The sequence below is a fragment of the Ranitomeya variabilis genome, chromosome 6, assembly GCF_051348905.1.
Source record: "Ranitomeya variabilis isolate aRanVar5 chromosome 6, aRanVar5.hap1, whole genome shotgun sequence".
NCBI lineage: Eukaryota > Metazoa > Chordata > Amphibia > Anura > Dendrobatidae > Ranitomeya > Ranitomeya variabilis.
Genome location: NC_135237.1, coordinates 271764138 through 271789692, shown reverse-complemented (window position 1 = coordinate 271789692; position 25555 = coordinate 271764138). Strand labels below are relative to the sequence as shown.

Sequence of the window (25555 nt, the reverse complement as noted above, 5' to 3'; positions counted from 1 at the left end):
ACCACACGCACCGTGCTGGGTACCACACGTACCAGCATCTGGTGCTGAATCCGCGATTCATATCTTCTATGCAGCAGCGTTTGCTGCATAGAAGATATGAATAATAGTGTTTAAAATAAAGATCTATCTGTCCGCCGCCCTCCCACCCCCTGTGCGCCCCCCCGCTGTTCTGAAAATACTCACCCGCCTCCCTCGCAGTGTCCTGTCCTGGCCGCGCCTTCTACTGTATGCGGTCACGTGGGACCGCTCACTTAGTCATGAATAGGCGGCTCCACCCCTATGGGAGGTGGAGCCACATATTCATGACTCTAATCGGCGGCCCCACGTGACCGCATACAGTAGAAGGCGCGGCCAGGACAGGAAGCAGCGACAGCCAACGAGGGAAGCGGGTGAGTATTTTCAGAACAGCGGGGGGCGCACAGGGGGTGGGAAGGCGGCGGACAGATAGATCTTTATTTTAAACACTATTATTCATATCTTCTATGCAGCAAACGCTGCTGCACAGAAGATATGAATCGTGGCTTCAGCACCATGTGGGGGGGACAGCGCTTACTGTAGCGCTGTCTCCTGCACGCCACAGGGACTGCACACGGAGAACGTCCGTGTGCGGTCCGTGTTTCACACGGACCCATTGACTTTAATGGGTCCGTGTAATACGTGCGCTCCCACGAACACTGACATGTCTCCGTGTTTGGCACACGGAGACACGGTCCGCAAAAAATCAATGACATCTGCACAGATGCATTGATTTTAATGGGTCTACGTTTGTCAGTGTCTCCGGTACGTGAGGAAACTGTCACCTCACGTACCGGAGCCACTGACGTGTGAAAGCAGCCTAACACAGTGCAGGAATCAGGTTCACTGTCTCAGATTCCTTCTAATTATATAAATGACTTGCCTGAAAAGTATGTACATGTGGGCACACCAAGAGTCTGGTTCATGCGCATATACAGTACTTCTCTCTAGCTGTACCCACTAGCCCCTGATTAACACCTTTCTTCATACCTACTCTAACAGGAGGCTGGCGGTCAGGGAAAATCTAGTTTTTTATAGTGAGTGCTATGTAAAACTAAACCCTGGATTGTTTTTAAAGGGGCTGTCCAGACTTGCGTTGACCATGTGACTGCTGTGACCAGGATTCGCTGGTACTGCCGATACGAGCAGGTGCTCATGTGACCACATGTATGCGATGTGCATACTATGCTCATATTCCAGCTAGATGTGCTTGTCATTTCTCAGTGCACTTCCATTGAGAGAGGAAGAGGGAGTCTAGTTGGCATGTGACCGCCTGCTCGTACCAGCAATATCAGAGACCGTATGCCATCAAGATTCAGGAGTCTGAAGTACAAGAGTGACTGATGACTTTCATTCCAAGCTTGGACAACCCCTTTAATCAACTAGTGCATATCGTTTTGTTCATCAGACGATAGGATAGGTAGATTTATAAAGCAAATCTCAATATTTATAAGCAAAAGTAACTTAATGTGTATTTGTGCATCAAATCCTACTAGTCACTGTAGTTTACTTCTACTTTAGCTTTACAGCAGACTTGGTGACCTAATGGCTAATAGGTTTATTTCTGGTAATAAAATATATTCATGAATTCTTAATTCTACTAAAGGACTCTTGAGGACATTTTTTTTTTAAATTTTTACTTAAATGCTTGTGTTTGGGTCTAAAAATCATGTTTTCAATTGGTTTCATTAAAAATATTGCACCGTTTGACTTTTACACGCCCTTTTTTTTTTTGCACATTCATATTTTATAAGGTCTGGTGTCATAAATCAGCTGAAAGGAGCCCAGAAAAAGACAGATAAAATTAGAAGTGCTTCTGTCAGTCCCTCAGAACAAGCTCACTGACAGATTTTCAGTTAACTCTGCAGCCGGCATAAGATAGTGTAAGGCTACGTTCACACGATCAGGATTTCCATCCTTTTTTTTTCCTGCCCGTTTTTGGAAAACGGCAGCTAAATTCCGCAGTGAATTTGAGCTGCGTTTTCTGATCCTTTTTCTTCAGCGTTTTCCACTGCGGGTTTCCAATAGCAGTTTCCTATTGGAGCTGCTGGAAAACCGGTGCGGAATCCGCTGAAAGAATTGACATGCTACTTCTTTTTTCCGCTGGAAAATCCGCGCGGATTTTCCAGCGGAAAAACGGATCGTTAGCACAGCGGTTTTGGTTTTCCATTGGGTTACATTGTACTGTAACCAACATGGAAAACTGATCCGGATCCGCAGCTGAAAATCCGCTACGGATCCGGATCAAAATCCGGATCGTGTGAACGTAGCCTTACACAGAGGCTTTAGAAAGCAAAGTGTGAACAATGTTTAAATAGAACCAAATGCAAAAATGATTTTTTTCCCCCAAAATGCATTTATTTAAGTAAATAAACCCACCCCAGACATGGACAACCTCTTTACCTCGTAACAGTAGTCCAAAAAATGAGGTAACATTTCAGGAGCAGATTTATTTAGAACTTAGGGCAAACTTGCTGAATTTGTGAAACAGAAAAATAGGGTGTGTGTTGATCATACCAGCAGAGACGGCTTCATATGGAGGTGGCACTTCAAGCTGGCTGTAGGAAGGTGCGGGAGGTAATGAGGCAGAAGGCTCACCCAGCGAGCTGTCATCCTGAACACCATACCAGTTGGCCCACACCGAAGGCTGTAGAAAACACAAGTAGAAATAATGAATCAGTTGTGTTTTATGTGGATAGTGAAATATATAACACTGTTTCCAATATACTGCAATACAAGCCAGCTTCACTAGCCTCCTACTAGTACCTCTCCTCAGCCCCAATGGTGCACTTTTCATGCATCTGGAAATAATAAATATTTGTGATAGGGAGATCAATAGGAGATCTTAACTCACTGACAATGCTACCCTCATGCTAGTGTTTTCTCACAAGAAAAAAAAATTATGAAAGTTTCCTAGCTTCACCTAAAAACAGTCAGAGAGAAACATACATCACTAAGATGCAACTAAGGCTGGCGTCACACTCAGCGTAGGGAAATACGGTCCGTATTTTACATGCGTAATACGCAGAAATTTTCCCAAAATAGTGATCCGTATGTCATCCGTAGGCAGGGTGTGGCAGCGTATTTTGCGCATGTAAACCTCCGTATGTAATCCATTAGGCATCCGTACAGCGAGATTTTCTCGCCGGCTTGCAAAACCGACATACAATGGATCCGTGGGCTCGTATATTCATGAAAACATATATACAGTCTATATATATATATATATATATATATATATATATATATATATATATATATATATATATATATATATATATGTCAGTGAGACACATATATATATATATATATATATATTTATATTTCATATAGTGCTAGATAGCTTAAAAGCCGGTAATTCAATTGCCGGCTTTTGTTATCTCCTTCCAAAACCCGACAGGATATGAGACATGGTTTACATACAGTAAACCATTTCATATCCCTTATTTTTTACATATTCCTCATTAGTAATGTTCCAAGTGTCTGTGTGCAAAATTTGGGGGCTCTAGCTGTTAAAATAAAGGGTTAAATCACGGGGAAAAATGGCGTGGGCTCCCGCGCAATTTTTTCCGCCAGAGATGGAAAGCCAGTGACTGAGGGCAGATATTAATAGCCTAGGGAGGTACCATGGTTATAGGACCCCCCTGGCTAAAAACATCTGCCCCCAGCCACCCCAGAAAAGGCACATACATCAGAAAGATGTGCCTATTCTGGCACTTAGCCTCTCTCTTCCCACTCCTGTGTAGCGGTGGGATATGGGGTAATAAAGGGTAAATGTCACCTTGCTATTGTAAGGTGACATTAAGCCAGGTTAATAATGGAGAGGTGTCAATAAGACACCTATCCATTATTAATCCAATAGTAGTAAATGGTTAATAAAACACATACACATTAGGAAAAAAGTATTTTATTGAAATAAAGACACAGGGTGTTTTAATATTTTATTATACTCTCAATCCAATTGAAGTATAACCTCAGATGAACTCGAGCATGAGAAAATAATCAGAAAAATTCCCACGCTCGAGTTCAACTGAGGTTATGCCAGCAGGGGGCGCAGCACCGCAAGTCTAGGTAGCTATGTTCTCCTGCTTTCCATTAATTCCCCAGATTTTACAGACAGGAGCACAGCTGCATTAGGAGAGCTCCTGCTTGTAAAATTATTTAACCCCTTCAGATGGATTTACAGCGTGGGACAAGACTGAACGAGGGTATGGGCTATTGTTGATTTTTTATTTTAACTTAGTTTCAGGTGACAAGGGTCTTCAATTGGATTGAGAGTATATTATTAACCATTTACTACTATTGGATTACTACCTCTCCATTATTAACCTGGCTTAATGTCACCTTACAATAGCAAGGTGACATTAACCCTTTATTACCCCTTATCCCACCGCTACACAGGAGTGGGAAGAGAGAGGCTAAGTGCTGGAATAGGCTCATCTTACAGATGTGCCTTTTCTGGGGTGGCTGGGGGCAGATGTTTTTAGCCAGTGGGTTGTCCTATAACCATGAACCCTCTCTAGGCTATTAATATCTGCCCTCAGTCACTGGCTTTCCCACTCTGGCGGAGAAAATTGCACGGAAGCCCACTCCAATTTTTTCCGTGATTTGACCCTTTATTTTAACAGCTAGAGCCCCCAAATTTTGCACACAGAGACTTGGAACATTACTAATGAGGAATATGTAAAAAAATAAGGCATATGAAATGTTTACTGTATGTAAACCATGTCTCATATCCTGTCAAGTTTGGGAAGGAGATAGCAAAAGCCGGCAATTGAATTACCGGCTTTTCTGCTATCTAGCGCTGTATGAAATATAAATATATATATATATATATATATATATATATATATATGTGTATCACTGACATATATACACTCACTGGCCACTTTATTAGGTACACCATGCTAGTAACGGGTTGGACCCCCTTTTGCCTTCAGAACTGCCTCAATTCTTCGTGGCATAGATTCAACAAGGTGCTGGAAGCATTCCTCAGAGATTTTGGTCCATATTGACATGATGGCATCACACAGTTGCCGCAGATTTGTCGGCTGCACATCCCAAAGATGCTCCATACAAGGCAGGATGGATCCATGCTTTCATGTTGTTTACGCCAAATTCTGACCCTACCATCCGAATGTCGCAGCAGAAATCGAGACTCATCAGACCAAGCAACGTTTTTCCAATCTTCTACTGTCCAATTTCGATGAGCTTGTACAAATTGTAGCCTCAGTTTCCTGTTCTTAGCTGAAAGGAGTGGTACCCGGTGTGGTCTTCTGCTGCTGTAGCCCATCTGCCTCAAAGTTCGACGCACTGTGCGTTCAGAGATGCTCTTAGGCCTACCTTGGTTGTAACGGGTGGCGATTTGAGTCACTGTTGCCTTTCTATCAGCTCGAACCAGTCTGCCCATTCTCCTCTGACCTCTGGCATCAACAAGGCATTTCCGCCCACAGAACTGCCGCTCACTGGATTTTTTTTCTTTTTCGGACCATTCTCTGTAAACCCTAGAGATGGTTGTGCGTGAAAATCCCAGTAGATCAGCAGTTTCTGAAATACTCAGACCAGCCCTTCTGGCACCAACAACCATGCCACGTTCAAAGGCACTCAAATCACCTTTCTTCCCCATACTGATGCTCGGTTTGAACTGCAGGAGATTGTCTTGACCATGTCTACATGCCTAAATGCACTGAGTTGCCGCCATGTGATTGGCTGATTAGAAATTAAGTGTTAACAAGAAGTTGGACAGGTGTACCTAATAAAGTGGCCGGTGAGTGTATATATCTCCCTATACTATGTGTAGACATTTATTTGATCTATTCTATTCTAACCTGTCAGTGTAATTTTACTGTACACCGCGCTGAATTGCCGGCTTTTCTATAGAACACCGCTGCGTATTTCTCGCAAGTCACACTGTTGGTCCGTGTGTAATCCGTATTTTTCTCGCCCCCATTGACTTTCATTGGCGGATTTTTTGCGCAATACGCTGACAAACGCAGCATGCTGCGATTTTCTACGGCCTTACAAGACCGTAAAATACGGATGCGTAAAATACGCCAGATAGGAGCTGGGCCATAGAGAATCATTGTACCGTGTGCAATGCGTATTTTCTGCGCCTCTCATACGTCCGTAAAACTCGCTAGTGTGACGCCAGCCTAAGGGCTCATGCTCACTTGCGATGAAATCGGACTAATTCAATCCGATAAAAAATAGGATTGAATTCGGACCAAGGTTAATCTATGATAGTTTGCTTATCTGCGTTTGTTTTTTTTTCCAGCTCGGATCGGATCACGATCGGGCTGGAAAAAAATCGCAGCATGCTGCAAATGTAATCAGAAAACGGATCACATCCCGCAATAGAAGTCAAAGGGTGCGAGAAAAAAATTACACAGCACTTGCACCACGCGAGTGCTGTGCGATTTTTACGCACCGGTGTCCTTTGAAAAGCCGGCATTTCATATGCAGCTAATGTAAAAAACACACTGACAGTTTAGAATATAAAAGATAGATTACATATATACATATAGAATAGGTGTATATATGTCAGAGAGACATATATATATCTACTATATAATCGTTTAAGGGGCACTTACGTCTGTCTATCTGTCTGTCACGGAAATCAAACAGCAACGGGCACGGTCCGGCCGCGAATTCGCCCCTTCCTACTCTGTCAGTGCCCCCTCCAGTCAGCGCTCACACAGGGTTAATGGACGCGTTACACCGCGTTATGCCGCGGTCTAACGCAGTCCGTTAACGCTGCTATTAACCCTGTGTGACCAACTTCTTACTATTGATGCTGCCTATGCAGCCGTCGATCTCCTGTAAAAAATAAAAAACCAACAATATACCCATACCTGTCCGGCATACAGTCAGTCCCACGTTGTAATCCATATCTGGGGTATATACAGTTTACAACCGGGAGCGGTGCTAATGCGACTGTCCCCGGCTGTATACTACTGGGGAATTAATGAAATACTGGGTGCGGAGCATCAGAGACTAGCGGTGACGACACCAACGCTATGCTCTCTGCCGGCATGAAATCAAATGAACTCTTGAGCGTGGGAAAATGCCAGCTGATTTTCCCATGCTGATTTTCCCACACAGTAGCTTCAGTAAGTATTCACCCCCTTGTCTTTTTACCTATTTTGCTACATTATTATCTGTTTTTAAATATTTTTGTAGTTTGATTTTGTGTGATTCATCAGCACTAAATAGTCTGAGTTGGTGAAGTGAAGTGAGAAAAATATAGGCATGAATTAAATTTATGGGATCAAATAACTAAAAATTGGCATGTGCATATGTATTCACCTCTTTTGTGATGAAGGCCCTAAAAAACTTGGGTGCAAGCAATTACCTTCATAAGTCACATGTTTGGTGAAAGGAAGTCCACCTGTGTGCAATCTAAATGTCATATGGTCTGTCAGTATATACACATCTTTTCTGAAAGCCCACAGAGGCTGCAACACCATTAAGCAAGAGACACCACTAACCAAACACCATGAAGACCAAGGAAATCTCCAAACAAGTCAGGGACAAAGTTGTTGAGAAATACAAGTCAGGGTTGTGTTATAAAAAATATCCCAACCTCTGTTGATCCCCCACAGCTCCATCAAATGTAAAGAACATCTTACCACAACAAACCTAACAAGAGAGGGCTGCCCACCAAAACTCTTAGCCTGAGCAAGGAGGGCTTTAATCAGAAAGGCAGCTCAGAGACCAAAGGCAACTCTCAAGGAGCTGCAGAGTTCCTGAGCAGAGACTGGAGTTTCTGTCCATATGACAACAATAAGCAGAATAAAAGCCTTTACTAACATGCAAAAAATTGTAAGGCTCATTTTGGGTTTGCCAAAAGACATGCTGGAGATTCACGAAATGTATGGAGAAAGGTGCAGTGGTTAGATGAGACTAAAATTGAACTTTTTGGCCACCAAGTTAAACGCTATGTCTAGCACAAAACCAACACAGCTCATTACCCCAAGAACAATATACCCACATTCAAACATGGTGGTGGCAGCATTATGCTATCAGGATGTTTTTCACCTTACAACAAGACAATGATTAAATTCAAACAGCTAAAGCAACACTCAAGTGGTTTAAGGGGAAATGTGTAAATAGTCTGGAGTGGCCTAGTCAAAGCCCAGACCTTAAGCCAATTGATAATACATGAACTACAAACCCCATTCCCTCACTTCTCCAGTCTCTCTCCAGTCGTTACTACTCACTGTACTTCAAGATGGGTTGCACTTTGTGTGTAGCAGTCTGAGAGCTGGCAGGAGGGATTAGATCAATAACAATGTTATCATGTAGTTCAGAGGTTGATATCTTGTCTACACATTAGCGTATGTATTGGACTGTTTGTCAGATTGAAGATAACATAATTTAATTTCCTATAATTACAGGGTGGGGAGGGGAAATGCATAGACGTAACTGAGGTGGAGTTAAATAAATTAAAACACTGATTAATTAGAACCCTGATGCTAAGTAAGCATTATATGTTTAAAGAATAAAAAATGGAGTGCGTCTTTAATCTGCTTAGCATTTTCTGCTTTATGCTGTCCGAAGATTGTGCTACATGTACAATGTAGGAATCACTTTTTCAAACTAAACTCTTTTTACATTCAGGGTTAAAAAAACCCCTAAAAAATAAAGGATTTATTCCCAAATTCACACATCAATAGACACTAGTGTGACCAGGATTTTAGGGCATATTCATGCTGGCCTTTGTTTTGTTGACAGTTATCGACCAAGTCATATCCATTATCTGTACTTTTTTTCCTGATTCAGTCTTTTTCTCTAGAGAATTTTCAGTTTTATTTTTAATAAAGTAAGACGAAAAGAACACATGATAACTGCTTTGCATAAATATTTATAGAGTCCATCATTCCTCGTAGCTTTGATCATAGTCATTTCTTACTCATACCCTGCTCCCACTGGGACTGATCTCAGTTGAAAAGGAGATAATACTTCACAAAAAAACAATGCTATATATATGTGTATACAATGTGTGTCTGTGTGTATATATATATATATATATATATGTATATATATATACACTGTATATATATGTAATGTAAGACAATGTAAGATTTCTCTTACTGAGTGTATTGGGGGACACTCACTTGGCGCGGGATTAATGTAGCCAGGCACAATTTTCTAACAAAACAGTCCATGCGGTTTATTGAATATGCCATAAACCGGGTTATGCAAAGTTCATTACTTATATCACATAAAACACAACAGGCACCAACAGTCTCTTTGGTACCTGACGGGAGCTCCTGCTCCTCATGCCGACTCCGTTAACCTCTTCTGGGTAAGCTGCCTAACGGGGATCACCAACTTGCCTGGTCAATACACAGTAGTCAGTCCAGACCTCACCGAAGGACTCCAGCTTCCCCACACTCCGTTAACACTCTTCTGGGTAAGCTGCCTAACGGGGATCCCCAACTTGCCTGGTCGGCACCCAGTAGTCAGTCCAGACCTCACCGAAGGACTCCAGCTTCCCCACACAGTAACTGTCCCTGGCCCCGCAGATCCCGGTCCTCACCTCGTGCTATTCAGGGATCCGGTCCTCGTCGCAGGACCTCCCAACACCCAGGTAGCCAGGACCCTGCCTGGTGGCCTAGTCCGGGTATTCTTCAGGACGTCCTTCCCCAGCCGGGAACGTCCAATACCCAGGCCACCCGAAGCCAAGTCTCACGGTCTCAGGTGCATGCAGGACCCTAGTCATTCCTAGGACAATCCAGCACCGACCATCTCAGGTGCTTACAGGACCCTAGTCATTCCTAGGACAATCCAGCACCATCCATACATCAGGTTCCTCGGTTCCAGGTGCTCACAGGACCCTAGTCATTCCTAGGACGATCCAGCACCTTCACCGGTCAGGTCCATACACAGGAACCACACAGGACCTACCGGACACACCTCTCAGCTCCACACACAGGGAGCTCACAACGAACACTGACCCACACCCTGGTCACGTTACATACTGGTAACCACTCCCCTGGGTGGGAGTGTGTGTGTGTGGCTAGTCTGACCCTCCCATCTCTCATGACTAGCCCTGCCAATCTCCCATGAGAACTATACACGTAACACAAACTCTTGAGGGACTACAGGTCCCAGCATAACCACAATACATCAGATTGACAGTGCAGAGTAACCTCCTCTGCAACAGACATATTGGCCTTTTACAATCCTGCCAAACTTTCTCTCTACACCATCACGCCTCCAAGCGCATACTGGGGAGATCATGCAGCGCCCCCTACCTGTTACAGGGGTTACTGCATCACATATATCACAGTACATACATACATACATGTGAAAAGGGGGCAAATATAGACAAGTATAATAAACATGAGCAAAAACAAGGCACTAACAGGTACAGAAGGAGAGAGTACCCTGCCCTCGAGGGCTCACGGTCTACAGTCTATTCATACTCCTTTAAATTTTTCACTCTTTGTTTCATTGCAGCTATTTGTTAAATTCAAAAAAGTTCATTTTTTTCTCATTAATGTACACTCTGCACCCCATCTTGACCGTAAAAAAAAAGAAATGTAGTCATTTTTTCAAAATTATTAAAAAAGAAAACTGAAATATCACATGGTCATAAGTATTCAGACTAGTGTTGAGCATTCCGATACCGCAAGTATCGGGTATCGGCCGATACTTGCGGTATCGGAATTCCGATACCGAGTTCCGATACTTTTGTGGTATCGGGAATCGGTATCGGAACCATATTCATGTGTAAAATAAAGAATTAAAATAAAAAATACACCGTCGGAGAGGTGAGTATATGGATATATATGGATATACTCACCTCTCCGGTGGCCCCTGGATCTTACCGCTGTAACCGGGAGCCTCTGTTCCTAAGAATGAGCCCGTGAAGGACCTTCGATGACGTCGCGGCTGACGTCGCGGCTTCTGATTGGTCGCGTGAGCGGTCACATGAGCGGTCACGCGACCAATCAGAAGCCGCGACATCATCGAAGGCCCTTCACGCGCTCATTCTTAGGAACAAAGGCTCCCGGTTACAGCGGTAAGATCCAGGGGCCACCGGAGAGGTGAGTATATCCATATTTTTTATTTTAATTCTTTATTTTACACATGAATATGGATCCCAGGGCCTGAAGGAGAGTTTCCTCTCCTTCAGACCCTGGGAACCATTCCGATACTTTGCCTCCCATTGAAATGCATTGGTATCGGGTATCGGTATCGGCAATATCCGATATTTTTCGGGTATCGGCCGATACTATCCGATACCGATACTTTCAAGTATCGGACGGTATCGCTCAACACTAATTCAGACCCTTTGCTCAGTATTGAGTAGAAGCACCCTATTGAGCTAGTACAGCCATGAGTCTTCTTGGGAATGATGCAACAAGTTTTTCACACCTGGATTTGGGGATCCTCTGCCATTCTTCCTTCCAGATCCTCTCCAGTTCCATCAGGTTGGATGGTGAACATTGGTGGATCGCCATTTTCAGGTCTCTCCAGAGATGCTCAATTGGGTTTAGGTCAGGGCTCTCGCTGGGCCAATCAAGAATGGTCACAGAATTGTTCTGAAGCCACTCCTTTGTTATTTAAGCTGTGTGCTTAGGGTCATTGTCTTGTTGGAAGGTGAGCCTTCGGCCAAGTCTGAGGTCCAGAGCACTCTGGAAGAGGTTTTCATCCAGGATATCTCTGTACTTGGCCGCATTCATGTTTCCTTCAATGACAACCAGTCATCCTGTCCTTACAGCTGAAAAACACCCCCATAGAATGATGATGCCATCACCATGTTTTACTGTTGGGATTGTATTGGGCAGGTGATGACCAGTGCTTGGTTTTCTCCACACATACCGCTTAGAATCATGACTAAAAAGGTCTATCTTCGTCTCATCAGACCAGAGAATCTTATTTCTCATAGTCTGCGAGTCCTTCATGTGCCTTTTTAGCAAACTCTATGCGGGCTTTCATATGTCTTGCACAGAGGAGAGGCTTCCGTCGGACCACTCTGCCATAAAGGCCCGACTGTTGTAGTGCTGCAGTGATAGTTCACTTTGTGGAACTTTCTCCCATCTCCCTACTGCATCTGTGGAGCTCAGCCACAGTAATCTTGGGGTTCTTCTTTACCTCTCTCACCAAGGCTCTTCTCCCACGACTGCTCAGTTTGGCTGGACGGACAGGTCTAGGAAGACTCCTGGTGGTCCCAAACTTCTTCCATTTAAGGATTATGGAGGACACTGAGCTCTTAAGAATCTTGAGTACTGCAGACATTCTGTTGTAACCTTGACCAGATCTGTGCCTTGCCACAATTCTGTCTCTGAGCTCCTTGGCCAGTTCCTTTGACCTCATGATTCTCATTTGGTCTGACATGCACTGTGAGCTGTGAGGTCTTATATAGACAGTTGTGTGCCTTTCCAAATCAAGTCCTATCAGTTTAATTAAACACAGCTGGACTCCAATGAAGGAGTAAAACCATCTCATGGAAGATCACAAGGAAATGGACAGCATGTGACTTAACCCCTTTCTGACATTAGACGTACTATCCCGTCGAGGTGGGGTGGGCCCGTATGACCACCGACGGGATAGTACATCATATGCGATCCGCCACGCTCACGGGGGGAGCGCGGCCGATCGCAGCCGGGTGTCAGCTGACTACCGCAGCTGACATCCGGCACTACGTGCCAGGAGCGGTCACGGACCGCCACTGGCACATTAACCCCCGGCACACTGCGATCAAACATGATCGCAGTGTTCCGGCGGTATATGGAAGCATCGCGCAGGGAGGGGGCTCCCTGCGTGCATCCCTGAGACCCCCGCAGCAACGCGATATGATCGCGTTGCTCCGAGGGTCTCTTACCTCCTCCTCCCTGCAGCAGGCCCGGATCCAAAATGGCCACTGCATCCAGGTCCTGCAGGGAGGTGGCTTCACAGCGCCTGCTCACAGCAGGCGCCTGTAAAGCCTGGAGCTGTGCACGTCAGATTGCTGATCTGACACAGTGCACAGCAAAGTGTCAGATCAGCGATCTTACACTATTACATGATGCCCCCTCTTGGGCAATGTTATAGTGTAAAAAAAATATTCAAAATATTCACATGTGTAAAAAAAATTAAAAAAAATCCCCCCCCCCCAAAAAAAAAAAATTAAAAAAAATATCGTTCCTATAAATACATTTCTTTATCTAAATAAAAACAATAAAAGTACACATATTTAGTATCGCCGAGTCCGTAATGACCCGATCTATAAAACTGTCCCACTAGTTAACCCCTTCAGTGAACACCGTGAAAAAAAAAAAACCGAGGCAAAAAACAACGCTTTATTATCATACCGCCAAACAAAAAGTGGAATAACACGCGATCAAAAAGACGGATATAAATAACCATGGTACCGCTGAAAAAGTCATCTTGTCCCGCAAAAAAGTAAAAAATAAAAAAGTTATAGTCCTCAGAATAAAGCGATGCAAAAATAATTATTTTTTCTATAAAATAGTTTTTATTGTATAAAAGCGCCAAAACATAAAAAAAGATATAAATGAGGTATCGCTGTAATCGTACTGTGACCCGAAGAATAAAACTGCTTTATCCATTTTACCAAACACGGAACAGTATAAACGCCTCCCCCAAAAGAAATTTAGGAATAGCTGTTTTTTGGTAATTCTGCCACACAAAAATCGGAATAAAAAGCGATCAAACGTGCCCGAAAATGTTACCAATAAAATGTCACCTCATCCCGCAAAAAACAAGACCTCACATGACTCAGTGGTTTATCCCCACATATGAGGTATCAACATACTCAGGGCAAATTGTACAACAACTTTTGGGGTCCAATTTCTTCTCTTACCCTTGGGAAAATAAAAAATTGGGGGCGAAAAGATCATTTTTGTGAAAAAATATGATTTTTTATTTTTACGGCTCTGCATTATAAACTTCTGTGAATCACTTAATGGGTCAAAGTGCTCACCACATATCTAGATAAGTTCCTTAGGGGGTCTACTTTCCAAAATGGTGTCACTTGTGGGGGGTTTCAATGTTTAGGCACATCAGGGGCTCTCCAAACGCAACATGGCATCCCATCTCAATTCCAGTCAGTTTTGCATTGAAAAGTCAAATGGCGCTCCTTTGCTTCTGAGCTCTGCCATGCGCCCAAACAGTGGTTTACCCCCACATATGAGGTATCGGCATACTGAGGATAAATTGTACAACAACTTTTGTGGTCCATTTTCTCCTGTTACCCTTGGTAAAATAAAACAAATTGGAGCTGAAGTAAATTTTTTGTGAAAAAAAGTTAAATGTTCATTTTTATTTAAACATACCAAAAATTCCTGTGAAACACCTGAAGGGTTAATAAACTTCTTGAATGTGGTTTTGAGCACCTTGAGGGGTGCAGTTTTTAGAATGGTGTCACACTTGGTTATTTTCTATCATATAGACCCCTCAAAATGACTTCAAATGAGATGTGGTCCCTAAAAAAAAATGGTGTTGTAAAAATGAGAAATTGCTGGTCAACTTTTAACCCTTATAACTCACTAACAAAAAAAAAATTTGGTTCCAAAATTGTGCTGATGTAAAGTAGACATGTGGGAAATGTTACTTATTAAGTATTTTTTTTTTTTTTTTTGAAAATCTGTTTATTAAAATTTTCCAATACAATACATATTATACCATTCCAATGATATTACAAAGATATAACATTGTTAAATAATAAAGTACCCTCAAAACCTTCCCCCCCCCCCTACATAATTCAAAATATAAACCCCCATACTCTGCTTATGCTTGATCTACGAAGTATCTCCTGAAACTGGTGAGTTACCACCAATCCTCTGAAGTAAATACCATTGGGTGTTTTCAAAATGTGCTCTCAGTTTCTCCCTAGTTTCTATAGGAAGCGATGGAATAAATGTAGCCCACGTGGAAAAGAATTTACTCGCCTGCCTCTCTCTATTAGTCAGTGCGTCCAACCACTCCATTCTGAATATGAACTGGATTTTAGTGCGAATGAAAGGAAGTGAAGGAATTAAGGGGCTTAACCACTGGTGCAGAATGCTCTTCCTGGTCGCCGAAGCCCAAATCATTAGTGTTGCCTTAATGTGTTTTGGTAATTTGTGAGAAGTCTCATCTAAGATATTAAAAATGGCCCATTGTGGAGTAAGCGTGAAATTTACTCTGCAAATTTCCTGTAATTCTTTGTGTACCTCGCTCCATAGTCCCAGAATTTGCGGGCAGCTCCATAAGTGATGGTATAGGTCAGTGTTACGAGATTTGCATTTAGAACACACATAGACATTGGCGGGGGACATCCTAGACTTCAAGTAAGGTGTAATGTAGGCTCTGTGTAATATTAAAAGTGCCATATCCGTGTAGCTGCTATATGGCAGAGTCTTTCTCTGTGACATAGTAGCCTCAAAGAGGTCCCTCACCTCCAAGCATGGCATGTCTCTCAGCCATCTCGCCACTCCCGTAGTTTTCCCTTCCCCCACCCACCTTCTACGTAATAATGAATAAATGTTACTTATAGAAGCCGGGTTGGATTTTGCATTACGAATAAACCCATCTAGATTAATTTTTCCCTCCTCCCCACCCCCCACCGACAGACATTTCTGTACCAAGCTGCGCGCCTGGAGAAATAAGAATGGTCTATTGCTAAATAGTGGGAATCGTTGTGACGCCATATCAAAGGATAATATTGAGAAATTAAGATCCATGAGATCCACTGCCTGCCCACAACCCTGGGATGCCAAAAGCTTATAAAAAGATGGTGCGGAGCCCCTCAAAAACCTCGGATTTCCCAAAAAGGGCTGGAAGGGGGACAGATCATATTTTAAATTGCAAATTTTTCTACAACGTCTCCAAGTTTGCAATGTTTGCCAAAGTGATGGGTGTTCATGTATTCCCATTGGGAGATCCTCCCCACTTAGGTGTAACAGAGCCGGTAACAAAATATGTGGGAAAAGTTGTTGCTCAAGTTCAACATTTGCAAAGTGTGAGACACCCCTAATCCAATCAATGGCATATCTAAGATTAGCCGCTAAATTATATCTTCCCAAGTCAGGAAAATTAACACCACCCTCCAATTTCGTCGCCTGTAATCTTGCCAGACTAATGCGTGATCTACCTCCAACCCCCCAGATGAATTTACGAAAGTTTAGGTTCAATAGATCCAGATCCGATCGAGTCAGGAGAAGGGGCAACGTCTGAAAAGCATATAGCAATTTAGGAAACACTATCATTTTGATTAAATGGCATCTACCAGAAAACGACAATGTGAAGTGCCTCCATGAATGGAGAAGGTCAACTATAGAGGAGATTAGTGGTTTATAATTAGCTTTATATAAAATAGATGGGTCCGCAGGTAACCGAATCCCCAAGTACTTGATAGAATCCTGACACCAGTGGAACGGGAATGAGGGATCACTCAGCCTCCCAGATCTAAAAACCGCCAGGGCCTCGGATTTACTATGGTTGACCCTAAATCCAGAACATCTGCCGAAGCTCTCTAGAATTTGCATAATGGCCGGGATTGCTTTTTCTGGGTTGGCAATAAATAAAAGGACATCGTCAGCAAAGGCTGAGATCTTTATGGATGTAGCTCCCACCTTCACCCCTTCGAAAGCTGCCTCATTCTGTAGTGTTCTTAAGAGGGGGTCTAGTGCTATGTTAAATAAAAGTGGGGACAGAGGGCAACCCTGGCGTGTTCCCCGCTGAATCTCAAAGGGTCTAGATAAAACATTGTTCACAGACATCCTGGACATTGGCTGTCTGTAAATTGATTTGACAGCTTCACAAAACCATGGACCGAACTCTCGGAAAGATAGCAGATCGTATAGGTAGTCCCATGCTACCCTATCGAACGCCTTGTCAGCGTCAAGGCTAACCACCATAGTTTTCATCCTTTTGTGTACTCTACTATAAGATATTGCACTCAAAGCCGTCCTAATATTATATGTGATGGATTTTCCATGGATGAAGCCAGTTTGTTGTAGCGAGATCAGATTTGGGATTATTTTCTGTAGCCTATCCGCCAAGATTTTTGTAAAAATTTTAAAGTCCGAATTTAATAACGAGATAGGTCTATACCCTTCAACTTGAGTGTGGTCTTTACCTGGTTTTGGGAGAACAATAACCACCGCCTCGTTAAACCGGTCTGGTAAGTGGCCAGATTCAACTATCTTGTTAAATAGCTCACTCAAATGAGGAGCTATATGTGTTCCTAGGATCTTAAAATGTTCTTATTAAGTATTTTGTGTGACATATCTCTGTGATTTAATTGCATAAAAATTAAAAGTTGGAAAATTGCAAAATTTTCACCAAATTTCCGTTTTTTTCACAAATAAAAGCAGGTAATATCAAAGAAATTTTACCACTACCATGAAGCACAATATGTCACGAGAAAACAATGTCAGAATCACCGGGATCCGTTGAAGCGTTCCAGAGTTATAACCTCCTAAAGGGACAGTGGTCAGAATTGTAAAAATTGGCCTGGTCATTAACGTGCAAACCACCCTTGGGGGAAAAGGGGTTAAATATGAGTGTCTGAGCAAAGGGTCTGAATACGTATGACAATATGATGTTTAAGGTTTTCTTTTTTAGTAAATTTGCAAAAATTTCTACATTTCTGTTTTTTTTTTAGTCAAGATGGGGTGCAGAGTGTACATTAATGTGAAAAAAATGAACTTTTTTGAATTTACCAAATGGCTGCAATGAAACAAAGTGAAAAATGTAAAGGGGTCTGAATACTTTACGTACCCACTGTAAGTGATAAAGACTGAGAGAGCAGGTAAAAGCTTTTAATAACAATGGTCTCTAGATCAGAGGTACCCCTTGCTGGTCAGGTTATGAATGCCTCAAATATCAACTCTAGAGATAGTCGAATCTGTTAATATTCAAATTGGCCAAATCACACAGATTTTATAAATAAAATCGATTCACAGCTAAATTATTCTCTGCAAATTGAGCGTTCCTTATTATTCTCACGTTTCTGCTCACCTATCCGCCATATGCATCGTCTGCTGTTCAGTCCTTTGAGGAACTGATGAGCGCTGAGTTTAGTAATTCTTAAAAAAAAACAAAAAAACATTTGCCTGGTCCCCAGTGGTTTAGCAAACTGAAAGACGCAATTTCCGACCTAGACATCATATTACCTTAGGCAAGAAAGTCATGTTCATAAAACTTATTTAGGCAACTTGGCAACACTATTTTTAGAAATCGCTACATAAAGCAATCGGTTTAATGGCAATAAAAAATATCCCCTGAATTCCCAGCTGACCATAACTTTGGCAGAATTAACTTCAGCCATTTTGGGAATGGAATGATTCTAAAATACTAACAATTCAAGCTTGGCTTTCACCTGGGAGACCACATTGTATAGCTTTATTATTCTTGAAATAGCCATCAAACATTTTTCTCTTCTGCAAATATAAGCATACTAAAGTGAAAGGTCACAGTCTATTTTAGTTGCTCGATATGCATGTATTTCAATGAGAATTCACGAAGTTCACAAGAATTACTAGAACTATGTGTAGATTTCCACAAATAAAGGATTGCATTTTCTTTCTGTTAGCTATATGTCAGCATACTTACGGTAAGCCATAATATATACTACCGTATTTTACCATAAAGCCATTCATACATATCAATTCTCAACCCTACCAGTAGATTTTTGAAATGAAACAGGAGCTTGCAGAAATACACATGAACATTCCATACAAATTCCCAGAAAATTGTATAAAATTTTTCTTGTTTTATTACTTATAGAATTTTACCCGGCATAGGAGCTATTTTCCATATTCTCTATTTTTTTAGCAGACTATAGACAGTTTGTCAACAGTCAGTATACTATATATCACGTATGAAATGGTATTTTGCTTCACTTACATTTCTATTTTATTTCTCGGTTGCACTTAGTATTTGTAAGATCAGTGTACTTAAATTGCAAGCTTTTTTTTTCATTATTGAACTATCATTGTGTTTAATTGAAAAAATATTATGGTCAAATATAGTAGTCCAATGTTTCATATTTTGGACTCGGTTTGCTTCAATATTAATGGATCTATTGGGGAAGGCTAGATTCACCTTTCTGTTTGTCGAGGTCAGAGCGCAGACCATGATGCACTGAGTGGCCGTGGGTTCCTGACCAAAACTCAGCAGCCTCATATATGCAGAAGATCTGCAGCCGCTCTCTTCATCATGGCCCATGCTCGGACCGTGACAAACAGATTATCGAGTATTCAGACTGAGCTCTGTATGGACAACAGAATAAATGTGAGCCCAGTCTAATTTTCTAAAGAGGATGGAGGCAAAACAGATGGATATTAACCCCTTAACGACCTTTGACGCATACGCTGCGTCATGAAAGTCGGTGCCAAAACGACCTATGACGCAGCGTATGCGTCATGGAATGATCGCGCTCCTGCAGATCGGGTGAAAGGGTTAACTCCTATTTTACCCGATCTGCAGGGAGAGGGGGAGTGGTACTTCAGCCCAGGGGGGGTGGCTTCACCCCCCCGTGGCTACGATCGCTCTGATTGGCTGTTGAAAGTGAAACTGCCAATCAGAGCGATTTGTAATATTTCACCCAAAAAAACGGTGAAATATTACAATCCAGCCATGGCCGATGCTGCAATATCATCGGCCATGGCTGGAAAACCTAATCTGCCCCCACCCCACCCCACCGATCGCCCCCCCAGTGCTCCGGTGCGCGGTCCGCCCCCCTAATTCGTTCTGTCCGCTCCTCCGTCCTCCTGTCCGCTCCCCCCGTGCTCCGGTGCCCCCTCCCTGTGCTCCGGTCCCCCCCCCCTGTGCTCCGGTCCCCCCCCCGTGCTCCGATCACCCCCCCTTCATACTTACCGGGCCTCCCGATGTCCGTCCGGCTTCTCCATGGGCGCCGCCATCTTCCAATATGGCGGCGCATGCGCACTGCGCCCGCGGAGTCTGCCGGCTGGCAGATTCATTTCAGAAGTATTTTGATCACTGCGATATAGCCTATCGCAGTGATCAAAATGGAAAAAAAAGTAAATGACCCCCCTTTATCACCCCCATAGGGACAATAATAAAAATAAATAAAATATTTTTTTTTTTTTCTGCTAGGGTTAGGGTTAGAACTAGGGTTAGAATTAGGGTTAGAATTAGGGGTAGGGTTAGGGTTAGGGGTAGGGTTAGGGCTTGTGCACACAGTGCGGATTTGGCTGCGAATCCGCAGCGGATTGCCGCGGATCCGCAGCGGATCGGCCGCGGATCGGCCGCGGATCCGCAGCGGATTGGCCGCGGATCCGCAGCGGATTGGCCGCTGCGAATTCGTAGCAGTTTTCCATCAGGTTTACAGTACCATGTACACCTATGGAAAACCAAATCTGCTGTGCCCATGGTGCGGAAAATACCGTGCAGAAACGCTGCGTTGTATTTTCCGCAGCATGTCAATTTTGTGCGGATTCCGCAGCGTTTTACACCTGTTCCTCAATAGGAATCCGCAGGTGAAATCCGCACAAAAAAACACTGGAAATCCGCTGTAAATCCGTAGGTAAAACGCAGTGCCTTTTACCTGCGGATTTTTCAAAAATGGTGCGGAAAAATCTCACACGAATCCGCAAAGTGGGCACATAGCCTTAGGGTTAGGGTTGGAATTAGAGTTAGGGTACCGTCTCACAGTGGCACTTTGATCGCTACGACGGTACGATCTGTGACGTTCCAGGGATATCCATACGATATCGCTGTGTCTGACACGCAGCAGCGATCAGGGACCCTGCTGAGAATCGTACGTCATAGCAGATCGTTTGGAACTTTCTTTCGTCGCTGGATCTCCCGCTGTCATCGCTGGATCGTTGTGTGTGACAGCTATCCAGCGATGCGTTCACTTGTAACCAGGGTAAACATCGGGTTACTAAGCGCAGGGCCGCGCTTAGTAACTCGATGTTTACCGTGGTTACCAGCGTAAAAGTAAAAAAAAAAAAAAAAAAACGTACATACATTTCGGTGTCCTTCAGGTCCCTTGCCGTCTGCTTCCCGCTCTGACTGTCTGCCGGCCGGAAAGTGAGAGCACAGCACAGCAGTGACGTCACCGCTGCGCTCTGCTCTCACTGTACGGCGGCACTCAGTCAGAGCGGGAAGCAGACGGCAAGGGACCTGAAGGACACCAAAATGTGAGTATGTACGTTTTTTTTTTTTACTTTTACGCTGGTAACCACGGTAAACATCGGGTTACTAAGCGCGGCCCTGCGCTTAGTAACCCGATGTTTACCCTGGTTACCCGGGACCTTGGCATCGTTGGTTGCTGGAGAGCGGTCTGTGTGACAGCTCCCCAGCGACCACACAATGACTTTCCAACGATCACGGCCAGGTCGTATCGCTGGTCGTGATCGTTGGTAAATCGTTATGTGAGACGGTACCCTTAGGGTTGGAATTAGGGCTAGGGTTGGAAATAGGGTTAAGATTAGGCTTGTGGTTAGGGTTAAGGATAGGGTTAGGGTTGTGTTGGGGTTACAGTTGTGGGTAGGGTTGGGATTAGGGTTAGGATTAGGGTTGGATTTAGGGTTACTGGTGTGTTGGGGTTAGGGTTGTGGTTAGGGGTGTGTTGGGCTTAGGGTTGTGATTAGGGTTATGGCTACAGTTGGGATTAGGATTAGGGGTGTGTTGGGGTTAGTGTTGAAGTTAGAATTGAGGGGTTTCCACTGTTTAGGCACATCAGGGGTCTCCAAACGCAACATGGCGCCACCAATGATTCCAGCCAATCTTGCGTTCAAAAAGTCAAATGGTGCGCCCTCCCTTCCAAGCCCCGACGTGCGCCCAAACAGTGGTTTACCCCCACATATGGGATACCAGCGTACTCAGGACAAACTGGGCAACAACTATTGGGGTCCAATTTCTCCTGTTACCCTTGCAAAAATAAAAAAATACTTGCTAAAACATAATTTTGAGGAAAGAACAATTATTTTTTATTTTCACGTCTCTACGTTATAAACTTATGTGAAACACTTGGGGGTTGAAAGTGCTCACCACACATCTAGATAAGATCCTTTTGGGGTCTAGTTTCCAAAATGGGGTCACTTGTGGGGTGTTTCTACTGTTTAGGCACATCAGGGGCTCTGCAAATGCAACGTGACGCCCGCAGACCATTCCATCAAAGTCTGCATTTCAAATGTCACTACTTCCCTTCCGAGCCCTGACGTGCGCCCAAACAGTGGTTTACCCCCACATATGGGGTACCAGCGTACTCACAACAAACTGGGCAACAAATATTGGGGTCCAATTTCTCCTGTTACCCTTGTGAAAATAAACAATTGCTTGCTAAAACATCTTTTTTGAGGAAAGAAAAATGATTTTTTATTTTCACGGCTCTGCGTTGTAAACTTCTGTGAAGCACTTGGGGGTTGAACGTGCTCACCACACATCTAGATAAGTTCCTTGGGGGGTCTAGTTTCCAAAATGGGGTCACTTGTGGGGGGTTTCTACTGTTTAGGCACATCAGGGGCTCTGCAAACATAACATGATTCCCGCAGACCATTCCATCAAAGTCTGCATTCCAAATCGTCACTACTTCCCTTCCGAGCCCCGCCATGTGCCCAAACAGTGGTTTACCCCCACATATGGGGTATCAGCGTACTCAGGAGAAACTGGACAACAACTTTTGGGGTCAAATTTTTCCTGTTACCCTTGGGAAAATTAAAAAATTCTGGGCTAAAAAAATATTTTTGAGGAAAGAAAACACATTTTTTATTTTCACGTCTCTGCGTTATAAACTTCTGTGAAGCACTTGGGGGTTCAAAGTGCTCACCACACATCTAGATAAGTTCCATTGGGGGTCTAGTTTCCAAAGTGGTGTCAATTGTGGGGAGTTCCTACTGTTTAGGCACATCAGGGGCTCTGCAAACGCAACGTGACGCCCGCAGAGCATTCCATTAAAGTCTGCATTTCAAAACGTCACTACTTCCCTTCCGCTCCCCGACGTGTGCCAAAACAGTGGTTTACCCCCACATATGGGGTATCAGCGTACTCAGGAGAAACTGCACAACAACTTTTGGGGTCCAATTTCTCCTGTTACCCTTGGGAAAATAAAAAATTGTGGGTTAAAAAATCATTTTTGAGGAAAGAAAAATAATTTTATATTTTCATGGCTCTGCGTTATAAACTTCTGTGAAGCACTTGAGGGTTCAAAGTGCTCACCACACATCTAGATTAGTTCCTTAGGAGGTCTAGTTTCCAAAATGGGGTCACTTGTGTGGGAGCTCCAATGTTTAGGCACACAGGGGCTCTCCAAACGCGACATGGTGTCCGCTAATGATTGGAGCTAATTTTCCATTCAAAAAGCCAAATGGCGTGCCTTCCCTTCCGAGCCCTGCCGTGCGCCCAAACAGTGGTTTACCCCCACATATGGGGTATCATCGTACTCAGGACAAACTGGACAACAACATTTGGGGTCCAATTTCTCCTATTATCCTTGGGAAAATAAAAAACTCCGGGCTAAAAATCATTTTTGAGGAAAGAAAAATATTTTTTTATTTTCATGGCTCTGCGTTATAAACTTCTGTGAAGCACCTGGGGGTTTTAAGTGCTCACTATACATCTAGATTAGTTCCTTGGGGGGTCTAGTTTCCAAAATGGGGTCACTTGTAGGGGAGCTCTAATGTTTAGGCACACAGGGGCACTCCGAACGCAACATGGTGTCCACTAACGATTGGAGCTAATTTTCCATTGAAAAAGTCAAATGGCGCGCCTTCCCTTCCAAGCCTTGCCGTGCACCCAAACAGTGGTTTACCCCCACATATGAGGTATCGGCGTACTCAAGAGAAATTGCCCAACAAATTTTAGGATCCATTTTATCCTGTTGCCCATGTGAAAATGAAAAAATTGAGGCGAAAAAATTTTTTTTGTGAAAAAAAAGTACTTTTTCATTTTTTACGGATCAATTTGTGAAGCACCTGAGCGTTTAAAGTGCTCACTATGCATCTAGATAAGTTCCTTGGGGGGTCTAGTTTCCAAAATGGGGTCACATGTGGGGGAGCTTCAATGTTTAGGCACACAGGGTCTCTCCAAACGCGACATGGTGTCCGCTAACGATGGAGATAATTTTTCATTCAAAAAGTCAAATGGCGCGCCTTCCCTTCCGAGCCTTGCCGTGCACCCAAACAGTGGTTTACCCCCACATATGAGGTATCGGCGTACTCAGGAGAAATTGCCCAACAAATTTTAGGATCCATTTTATCCTGTTGCCCATGTGACAATGAAAAAATTGAGGCAAAACATTTTTTTTGTGAAAAAAAAAGTACTTTTTCATTTTTACGGATCAATTTGTGAAGCACCTGGGGGATTAAAGTGCTCACTATGCATCTAGATAAGTTCCTTGGGGCGTCTAGTTTCCAAAATGGGGTCACTTGTGGGGGAGCTCCAATGTTTAGGCACACGGGGGCTCTCCAAACGCGACATGGTGTCTGCTAAAGATTGGAGCCAATTTTTCATTGAAAAAGTCAAATGGCGCTCCTTCCCTTCCGAGCCCTGCCGTGCCCACAAACAGTGGTTTACCCCCACATATGAGGTATCAACGTACTCAGGACAAATTGGACAACAACTTTTGTGGTCCAGTTTCTCCTTTTACCCTTGGGAAAATAAAAAAATTGTTGCTAACAGATCATTTTTGTGACTAAAAAGTTAAATGTTCACTTTTTCCTTCCATGTTGCTTCTGCTGTTGTGAAACACCTGAAGGGTTAATAAACTTCTTGAATGTGGTTTTGAGCACCTTGAGGGGTGCAGTTTTTAGAATGGTGTCACTTTTGGGTATTTTCAGCCATATAGAACCCTCAAACTGACTTCAAATGTGAGGTGGTCCCTAAAAAAAATGGTTTTGTAAATTTTGTTGTAAAAATGAGAAATCACTGGTCAAATTTTAACCCTTATAACTTCCTAGCAAAAAAAAAATTTCTTTCCAAAATTGTGCTGATGTAAAGTAGACATGTGGGAAATGTTATTTATTAACTATTTTGTGTCACATAACTCTCTGGTTTAACAGAATAAAAATTCAAAATGTGAAAATTGCGAAATTTTCTAAATTTTCGCCAAATTTCCGTTTTTTTCACAAATAAACTCAGAAATTATCGACCTAAATTTACCACTAACATGAAGCCCAATATGTCACGAAAAAACAATCTCAGAATCGCTAGGATCCGTTGAAGCGTTCCTGAGTTATTACCTCATAAAGGGACACTGGTCAGAATTGCAAAAAACGGCAAGGTCATTAAGGCCAAAATAGGCTGGGTCATGAAGGGGTTAATAGTGATAGGCGAGCATGCTCGGCAGTGCTCGATACTCAATCAAACATCGGAGTGCTTGATACAGTGAGCACTGCTGAGTATTGCATTGTGTCGCAAGTGCTCGGCTCCTCGAAAGAGAGTACTCGATGCTCAATTTGAGTACCTAGCATCTCAGTGCTCAATCAACACTAATTAAGTCAGATGAATTTAGGCTTTATTCCTTTTATGACATTGCAGAGAAAGCTTGCTTCCAACACTGCGGCGCAGTGACATACGGCAAACCCAAAGATTCTATAAGGTAAATTACAACACTTTGGCAATGCAGTTAATG

General features: G+C 43.2%; 1 protein-coding gene across 2 annotated transcripts in view; it reads right to left on the bottom strand.

The window, feature by feature from the left end:
* The window catches only part of LOC143782310 (uncharacterized), a 153350-nt gene that overhangs the window by 13286 nt on the left and 114509 nt on the right, over positions 1-25555 (bottom strand). For both annotated transcript variants that reach the window (XM_077269632.1, XM_077269633.1), the window contains exon 4: positions 2533-2662. In XM_077269632.1, the coding sequence (XP_077125747.1) occupies positions 2533-2662 (130 nt within the window). The remainder of the gene's footprint in view (positions 1-2532; positions 2663-25555) is intronic.